Source organism: Falco biarmicus, chromosome 9 (assembly GCF_023638135.1).
Source record: "Falco biarmicus isolate bFalBia1 chromosome 9, bFalBia1.pri, whole genome shotgun sequence".
Classification (NCBI taxonomy): domain Eukaryota; kingdom Metazoa; phylum Chordata; class Aves; order Falconiformes; family Falconidae; genus Falco; species Falco biarmicus.
In genome coordinates, this window is record NC_079296.1 from 7,003,687 (window position 1) to 7,013,137 (window position 9,451).

The following is a 9,451-nucleotide window of genomic DNA, read 5'->3' on the forward strand; positions in this document are numbered from 1 at the left end:
ACTGGTGTGGTGATGTGACCGTGCTTGTCGGATGTGGGTTTATTTGAATAAAGCTATCTCGGCTCCTTAAAGGGACAGGGGCTGTCCTCCTCCTTGAACTTAATTTCCCATCAGAAATGCCTAAACAGATTCTCATGTTTATGTGGATAAGCATGATAACGTGATTTTTCTCCACCTTTCAAGGTGCTTACCTGCTGCTTTATCTAATGCTGCTTTTAGGGGCGGGAGCAGTGGGGATTAAGTGTGGTGGGAATGCAGTTTATCTGGACAAAATATACTAGTAAATTACAAACAGAGGGGAGGGTGAAAAATGGCTTTGCTGAAAATCAGAGGGGATTTGGCATGGTGGTTAGGTTCCTTTTCCTAATAGCAGAAGAAAATTAATTTGTCAGTGGAGCTGGTTGCCATGGGGATGCAGGACAAGAGCTGAGGTGGCTGCATGGAGCCTTGCAACCAAATCCCAGTCCTCTCCTTCCTGCTGCGTGCAGGTGAAGCTGCAGCACAGGCGCTGAAGGGCGACTGAGCACCGTGCTGCCCTTCCAGCACGGGAACCTTACAAATGCTCGGCCTCGCCGCGGATGAGTTATGTGGTAAAGGCAGCCCCTCCGCGGGAAGCGAGCAACGCTGGCTCCGTGCTAGATTTAAAGCACTGTTGACACTGAAACATTTCCTCCATAAATAACCCTGAGAGGTAATGATGATCCTATAGAACTAATAGAAGGAAATCCTGATACCTCTCCTCCAAAGGGCTCATGAATTTGAAGCCATGACACTACCGATTGCCTTCACAGGCGATATATACTGTCAGATGTATTATTTTTTTTTTCCTTTGTGATTGTACTTCAGATACACGCTCCACTTCACTAAACCATTGTTGGCAAGAGCGCTGGCATACGGTCCATCAACAGGAATACGATTGTGCTGGGAGCAGAACAAGCTTGGGGTAGTTTACGTAAACTTCCTCTCTACCTGTAGTTTTAAAATGTTGCTATAATTGAGCATTTAAAGGAAACAGACTATAGTTAGAGACCCAGTAGCACATACAACAGCCAAACAAATGTCTTGAAAGCTGCTGAAAGCTTGCCTGGAAATTCATTTTAATAATGAGAGAAGCACTGGATTATTCTGGTATTAATCTTTAACCTCTGCAGCGCAAGCCCAGCTTAGTTTTAGGAGAATTAAACCGAGAGGTTGGCTTATCCCTGCTCTGAGTATTGTGGGAAGTAACACGTGGAGCGCACACATTAACCAGCCAGAATTGTTCTTGTTGAGCCCTTTGAGCTATTCTTGGCCTTAGACGCTTCCAGAGCTGACATGAGAGGAATGGCCTGTGCTGCCAACTGCGGCCCGCGGGCGGGAGCCTCACACAAGCCATCGCATCACTGTCTGGGGTCAGGCACTTGAAAAAGGAACGAAAGAATTGCCAGGATTCTCCACTGTGGAAAAGGCAGCTTATCCGCTTCCTAAGTTACAGCTGGATCTGCTGGCAGATGACTCAGACACTTAAGGAGAGACTTTTGAATAAGGAAATTACCTTTTTCTCCTTTTTAGATCACAAGCAAGCTGGAACTTAAAAGGCTGCTGTTTTGCTATTGATGTACTGGTGTGATTCACGTAAAAGCTATTTATTTACATCAGAGACGTTCATCAAAAGAAGATGTGACAAGTACAGCATGAATGATTCATTCTCGTCTCTCTGCACTGCTTTCCTGTTAATCAAGAAACAGTTAGATGCATCCAGCTGGGCTCCACTTCCTTATCGCTTTCCGTGTCATCTTCTTCCCTCGAGCCTGTTCAGCCCGGCTCCTGGTGTCCCAGCTCCGCAGCACACTCTCGCCGACTGTGTCGATGATCCTGCTGGGCGGTGGAAGTCATGATGCTTGGTTTTCCATGAAGGAGAAGGGGCTGCAGCTACGCTGAACTCCCTGTGCAGGGTCTATTTTTCCTGTGGGGGAGAGGATGGAGAAACAGGCCTTCAACCCTTGGACTTTACTCCAAGACTGCAGATTCTAAACTCCAGGGCCGTGCTTCCCCTGTTAGGAGTATTTGGTGTTTGAAATCTTCTTCCAGAGCAAGGTCTTGAGGTTGTTCAGCACGAGGGAGTGGTGCACCTCCATCTGGCTGGCCAGGCCGCTGAGGGTCATGCAGGTTCGGAGCTGTTTCTGCAGCTCTTCCTTCAGCTCCAGCGGTGCTCCGTACAGCAAGTAGTCCTGCAGCAAGCCGCAGACCTTTGCCAGGTTGGGCTGCACCATGTCGCTTTTGCACTGCTTCATGAGTTTGTCACACGTCGCCATACAGTCCTTCCCGTAGGTGCAGTCCACATTCTGCTCACAGTGACGTCCCTTGAGGAAACCTCTGATTGTCATCTCCGTTGCCACCTTCCTCAGATTGACCATTTTGAAGTCATATTTGTCGTTGTAGCCCACGTTCTTAAAGCCGGTCTCGCAGATGTAGAAGTTCCCGTAGGTCCCGTGGAATATCTCCTCCACAAACTCCAGAAGGCCAATGGCGATCTTTGCCCGCCGGGGCCACGCTGGTGCAAACCACTGGTGGATGATTTGGTGGACGACTGAAGGCAGCAGCGACTGGAGGAAGGGGGGGACATCCACGCCATAGAGGGAGGTGTGAGGGATCTTCTCGGTGACGTAGAGGTCCCCACAGTGCCCCAGCAGCTTGGAAGTGTGTTCTTTCTCATGCAAGGAGAGCATGAGAAGAAACTCATTGAGCTGAAGTAGTGCCCAGATGGATTTGGCCTCTGCTAAAGACACTTTCCCATCCCGGTTCACATCTGCCATGGCGATGATCCGGCTCACCAAGGCTGCCAGAGAAGGCTGATCTCCCAGCTTGGACTGTGAACAGAACAAGAAGCGGCATCAGACCCTTGCAGCTCTCTGGTGTTCGGGCTTCCTATTGCAAACCTGAACTGGGGGAGCAGAGAACCCAGCTTGGGAGAGGAGGAAACCGCCGTCGTACTCCAGCAAATTTTGTCATACAAAAAACCACCATACCAATCACGTATGGCTGCGCAGATTCAGCTCCAGCAGAATTTTACCAGCCTCAGGGCTGCTCTAAACCCAGATGGGAGCAAACTTTTGCTGGCCACCGCCGCAGAAGCCTTGCACAGGGCTAACGGCTGCAGCCATGCCAGCACCGCCAGGGCCGCCCGTGGGCTGGTGAATAAGCTCTGCCCGGCGCAGATGCCACCCACAGCTGCGGTACGGCAGCCTCCAGGGTTGCTGGTACTGAAATCTTGCCGACAGGAATTTCCGTGCCAGAATGGAGGTTTTTCGCAGCTAATCCAGTACTCACTCTGCAGTACACGGCAGGAGCCCTGCCCGGCACCCAGCAGCAGATGGGGGAGCGAGGGCCAAAGGAGCTTTTGTTTAAGGGGGAGGACAGACACAACTGGCCTTTCCAACTCGCAAGCGGCATCCCAGGGCAACAGGCTCCCAGAGGGACCCTCCGCACTGACCTTCAGGAAGTTGAGGAGCATTTCTTTGAACTCATCCATCGATGTCCCTCGTGTTGGTTTGTCAAAGAGGACCACGTCCCTCCTGGGCACAGAGTCTGGGTGGCTGTCTGCCTTCAAGGCTTCTTCGATGCCACATTTGATGATCACCTCCCTCTCCCTCCAGAGCCCACTGTAAACCTACAGCAAAAGAGGGGGACACCCCTGAGACAGGAGGAAAACAGCAACAACTGTTCTCAACAACTGCACAGAACTGGTTTCTGGTTTGGTTTGGGACAGGTACTGGGGGTGGGATGAGGAGCAGACACATGGGTGGGTGGAGGAGGATATTTCCCAGGTCTGATGCTTGCACCCATCCCCTGCCGTGCGGTGGTTTCCCCAGTGGGGCGGAGACCTACCTGCTGGGTGGGAGAGGAGGAGAGGCAGTGCTGGAAGAGGAGGCTGCGCTCCTCACACAGGTCTTTGCACGTGGAGCCAGAAATTATTCCTTTCTTGTACTGGTCACACTGGGGAGGGGAAGGCAGAGAGAGGAGATCAGTGGGAACAGCTCCCCATGTGCCTGAAGAAGCCTGATGGATCCAGGCTCAGTCCCACAGCTTGTGATGTGGAGCACCCCACACACACAAGCTGGGGGCATTCAAGCCTCCCCAGCCTCCCACCAGTCCTTCACCCATCACCTGCCGTGCCCAAACCCCTCATCCCCCTGTTCCTGCAGCAGAGCTGGGGCTGGCACTTTAGTTTTTCAATTTACCTTTGTAAACTGACAGCATCATCAATGCTATCGCATCCCCAGTGAGCCCGTTTCCTCCGAGTTTATGCGAGTCTCGTACACAAGAAAGAAACACCCCTTAAAAGAGGCACATCTGATTGCCAAGCCACGCAGGCTGTTTGGAGGCAAGAGAAGAATCTCCCATTGCCAACAATTTCTTCCTTTCCTGGTGTTTTGAGGTTCTTGAGCATAGAGGGGCTGCTTGGGGGCACCACTTCAATATCACTTTGGCCTCAGATTTGGCAACCTATGAGATGGTGCCAGCCATGGGGCATCCTGGCTGTGCCGGCACGGCGTGCAGGTGGCTTCGGGTGATGTCGCACCTGCGCAGCCACTTCAGCCAGTTCAGGGTGTCTGGGAGGGAGCGGAGCGCCTTATGCTCAGACCATGGAGATGTAGTGCCAGTTGCTCAGAGTCTACCCCCAAAGTCTCCACTCTCGGTCCTCCAAAGAAATCCAAAATCTTCTCTGCTCTAGGACCCAAAGGTTTCTCCTGGCCCCAGAGCAAGGACTTTAAGAGGGGAGACCCAGGAGAGGAGTGTGCAGGGAAAGCTGGGGCTGAGCCCTGGCCAAACAGGCAGCAGCTGTGGGCAGAGCTCCTGGCTGCAGGCAGGGCCCTTCGGGGTGGCTCGGTGCCGTGGGCACGGTGGGGCTGGGCTAGCTGGGACCCCCCTGTGCTGCTGGAGGGACAGCAGGGGACAGCCCCTGGGTACTCCCGCTTCGAGTCCAGGGGGTTAGGGGAGCTTCCAGGGCTGGAGGAGAGGGCAGCATGCGGCTGGGCGGCGATGGGGATGCACAGGCTGCTCAGCAGAGCAGCAGCCCCTGCTGTGAAACGGGCTGGCCCTGGTCCAGGCAGCGGCAGCGACAGGGACAGACGGTGGCTCTGATCCGCAAGTGGAGCGGCTGGGTTCAGAGCTGGAGGCATCCCTGGGCAGGAGAGGCTGCAGCTCTGCAGCTTCTCAGCAAGGGCACAGCAGCCTCAGGGCTGGAAACGGAGCTGCAGAAATTCACTGCATCTTTTCCTTCTTTTTTTATTCCCCCTCCTCATCAATGTGGATGGGAATTAACCCTTGGACCTGCTCACAGGGGACACAGCCAGACACGGCATCTTAAACCCTGAGCTCAGAGCAGGAATTAGCGCCCAAGACCCCATGGTCGGAGTCACGCAGAAAATCAAATTAAACGATCATTGCTGTTGTTATGGCAATTCCTGCCTCCCTTCTCTGCTGAAAGATTGATGAACGAGGCATTTTCAGGCAGAGCCTGGCATCCCCCTCCTCGCCTGGGCTGGGCAGGCGTCCTGCTCCCCTGCCATGGGGCACACACGGCACTCCTGGGGGGCCCCGCTTGGCTGCCAGCCCCGGGGATGCTGTGGGGAGAGGCTGCACCCCACTGCAAACCCCAGGCAGGGGCAAAACACACCAAACCAAGCTCCCACAAGGGGTCTGCTCTTTGTGCAGGCTGGTGCTTTCTTTAGGGCATGTCGGTAGTTACAGAGAGGTACCCAGGGACTGGTGCTCCCCTTTTTTCTCTGGTTCTGTGTCACCCAGCGGGGCTGGCACGATGCTCTCCCTGCCTGCAGATCCTGCTCACTGCCCTGACGTTGCAACTTCATCTCCACAAACATTAATCTGCCCGTGTCTGCCTGGCCTGCCCTGGCCTGCTTCCCTCCAACATCTCATTAAATTGTTTCACTGTCGCCCTGGCAGGATAAGGTCACCTCTCCCGCTCTGAGCTCCATGTGATGCCAGGGACAGTGCTGGTGAAGCAGCTGCCAGCAGAGCTCCTCGGCCCAGCTTTTGTGCAGGATGCTGCCCCAGTGCTGCCAGCCCAGCTGCAAGGCACTGCAGCAGGGGGCTGGGGGCACTGGAAATGGGGGTCCCGCAGCCCTGCTCACCCCAGCACCCCAAACCAGGACCAACACAGCCACGGGGGCTGCTGGCCACCACTCACGATTATCATCCGGCAGACGTGGCCACGGCAGAGCTCAGAGTAGGACGAGTAATGCATGTATGCCACCCAGCTGCCCACGAAGATGCCCAGCCACACCACCAGCAGGTATTTCACCTTGATGCCCGGGAGGCGACTCTGGAAGGAAAAGAAAACACTCGTGAAGGGCAGGGCTCTGGACAGGTTGGTGGCAGTTGGACAAGGCTGACTTCTACACAAACCAAGCTGAGCATTGGTGAAACCTTCAGCCTTTTTAAAATAAAATTCACTAGTCTATTATGCAACTCCTGCTGCAAGTAGGTCACTTAAAATTCCCTAAAAGCAGGGAGATTACAGCACTGGGCTGCGAGGAGCTGGATGCTGTGCATTGCTGTGCCTGGGAGCTGCAGCCACGTACAGCCGCTCTCCTGCCAACGCGAGGGCAGATCCCGCTGCCCTCTGCAACGCCGGGGTTCAGCGTCGGAGCTGCGAGAGGATCTGCTCCTGCCCAGGGAGATCCTTCCCAGCAGACCATCCCTGCAAAGCCCCGTGGGCACGGGAGGCTGCCATCGCCGTGTGGGAGCAGGCAAGTAACAAACCTGGAAGCACATGGGTAATACTTTGTGCAAACAATTTGGAGGCTGGCAGTGGGATTTTGTTTTCCTGGTTTCCTTTCTTCCCCTCTGACCCTGCGCTGCCATCTGGCCTCACCACAATATAGGTGGTTTACCTGACCCGTATGACATGGCATGGATCCCCGGCAGTTGCTAAGGGCAGGGAATTAATCCTTGCATCAGACACTCCATTCCCTCCAGCTTCTATAGATAATTCCTGCTTCACACCAGGCCGAGTAAGCCCTTGACCAGTGGCCACCTCCAAACCCTCCTCTCTCCTTGCACTGCATCAGCTGGTGAGACCGCGAGGTGCTGCTGGAACAGGGCTGGATCCGAGTGGATGTGGCATCAATTCCCGTAGCCCAAAACTGTTCCCACCTCCAAAATGCCTCCTCCCTGGCCTCCGGCCAAGTGCTGGGAGGGCTCTGCCCCGCGGCAGCAACCAGAGGCAGTGCCTGCCTGCCCCCACCCCCGGCTGCAGCCAGCGGCTGGGCTCGCCCTGGCTCTGACAAACGGGCTGCACAGGAATCAGCAGGCAGGTCTGCCTCGAAATGGTGACATTTTGCACGTTAATTGGAAATGCCGAAGTGTGAAGTGGGCCATGATGCTGGGTTTGCCTGTTGAGCAATGGCACTGCTAATTAACGGCTGTTGAAGAGAACCTGGGCACAGCAAGGACTTCACCAAGACAAAGGATTGGTGGCTGCTCCTGTGAGTGGAAAACCAGCTCAAGACCCTGAAGTCAAACACACCACTGCGACCTGTGAGATCCTCCCCAGTGGAATAGCCCCCCTGAAAACTGCCCAGTGGTGGGTACGCGACCCATCGGGCCCCTGCCCTCAGCAAAGGGGCCCTTTCCATGGACTATCCGCTTAGAGACACATCTTGGCACAGCAAAGCCATGGCATGGCCCAAATGTCCCGTTTTGCTTATTCAGACCTTGAATCCACCACATTCCTGAAGCAGAAGGGGGGTCAGGACTGTGACCTAAGCACAGCATGGGGCTTCATTGTCCCCTAGATGGTGAAAAGAGACGTGGAAGTGGGGGATGCATTGCAATGAGAGGTTCTGCCGGGCTTTGGTAGTATTTTGGATTCATAGCTGGTGCTAAGATTTCCTCCAGGAGCTCAGCTCAAGGCACAGGGACTTCCCTGCCCACCGCATTCCCTGCCCACCCCCTCGGCTGGCAGCTTGCGCCAGCAGGTGTTACCCTTCCCTTTAGTTTTAAGGTGACTCTGGGGTACCTGGAAACAACTTTGGGCCATAACTGACTTCAAAGGCAAAACGGATGCAGCATCATGAAACCCTGCTCCATCCCCGTGGTTCCCCTGCAGCGCCCTGCCATTGTTTCACAGCGGGTCCCAGCAGTGGGGACCATGCCAGGGCTGGTGCACTCCCAGGGGTGGTTTGGTGTCGCTGTCACCCCCCTGCCATGGGGTATCCACACAGGTGATGCCAGTGCAAGGGCTACCTACCCCCAGTTCCTGCCCACCCTCACTCCACACCCAGCTTCGCCCTCCCTGCTAGACACAGTCCCCAGCCCCTGCCCCCCACCGCAGCCCCCCACAACTGCTCCTCAGGCCTTTTGTCTTGGAAGAAGACAGCTCAGCAGCCAAAGGCCCATCTCCCCGGGGAGTGGAGCTGCAGCACCCATCCAGCTCCTGGCTGTCCTGGGGACCCACAGAGCCACCCCCCTGAACCTCCCCTCGGCCACGCAGCCCTTCCTGCGCCCGCTGAGCCCAGGGCTCTGCACCCACACCCTGCCAGCACCCTCTGTCACCAGGTGTGTGTCCCCCCCGTGCCCCGCCTCTCCCCTCCAGCTGGATAACCTCTCTGGTCCAGGACCTTCACCAGAGTCAGGGGTTTTCGTCGCATGGCTGCAGAGAAAACACCCAGGCCAGCATCCCTGGCCCTGCCACCGCCGGTCCCCAGAGCGATGAGAGGGGCCGCCAGCCCCCCCGGCAGCTCAGGGATGGGAAGGGGGGGGCGCGGGGGGAGGAGGAAAGAAAGACGGGAAGGGAAGGGAAGAGTCATCCCTGCCCTGCTTGCACCGGCTTCTTCATTCATCGATGCAGGCTGGCGGGTGGGCTGCCCGGGTGCTTCCCGGCCGGTGCGGCTCCCCCGGCACCGCGGAGCGGGTTATGCAGCCGCCTGCGGCTCCCGGGGCCGGTCCAGACCCCCGGTGCCGGTCCCCTGCCCCGCAGCCCTTGGCCACCGGCCGGTGGGGGCACCGCAGCGGAGCGTCCCTTTGTGCACGGCCGGTGCCAGGATGCGGAGACGGGCATCACCGAGCTCCCCCCGGCCCGGTGCGTCCTCCCCCTCGCCTCGTCCCGCCGCATTCCCCCCCCCCCCGCGGTACCTGCAGGCCCTTGGAGAGGGGGCAGAACAGCACCAGATGCACCAGCCGCCGGATCCTCCGCATGCTGCGGGCGCCCCGCGGACGCGGGCCTCAGGCTCCGGGGGGCATGGCCGGGGCGGCCGCGGCCCCCGCCTCGCCGCCGGGGGCCGGGGGGGTGCGGAGGGGGGGCCGAGCCGCGCCGATGGCTCGCACCGCCGCAGCGCGCCCGGCCCGGCGGGGCTCAGCGCGGCTCCGCCCGGCTCGGCGCGGGGCGGCGCACGCAGCTCCGCCGCAGCTGGGGGAGGCGGGGGGCTGCTGCCGGGCTCGGCTCGGC

At 57.2% G+C, this 9,451-nt stretch overlaps 1 protein-coding gene across 1 annotated transcript; it reads right to left on the minus strand.

The window, feature by feature from the left end:
• Positions 1-1,609: 1,609 nt before the first annotated feature.
• DIPK1B (divergent protein kinase domain 1B) lies at positions 1,610-9,451 on the minus strand. Its single transcript, XM_056350941.1, has 5 exons — positions 9,139-9,451; positions 6,191-6,325; positions 3,868-3,975; positions 3,473-3,649; positions 1,610-2,849 (listed from the first exon to the last, which is right to left on the minus strand). Exons 1-5 carry the CDS (start codon positions 9,199-9,201, stop codon positions 2,037-2,039), a joined length of 1,296 nt encoding a protein of 431 aa, XP_056206916.1. The 5' UTR covers positions 9,202-9,451; the 3' UTR covers positions 1,610-2,036.

Bases quoted from the DNA above. Each gene is read 5' to 3' on its own strand.
- DIPK1B (XM_056350941.1), bottom strand. From the start codon at position 9,201: ATGCGGAGGATCCGGCGGCTGGTGCATCTGGTGCTGTTCTGCCCCCTC. The intron at 6,326-9,138 runs GTACCGCGGGGG...TTTTCCTTCCAG, and splicing joins CCCTCTCCAAGGGCCTGCAG to AGTCGCCTCCCGGGCATCAA. The intron at 2,850-3,472 runs GTCAGTGCGGAG...TTCTGTTCACAG, and splicing joins TGCTCCTCAACTTCCTGAAG to TCCAAGCTGGGAGATCAGCC.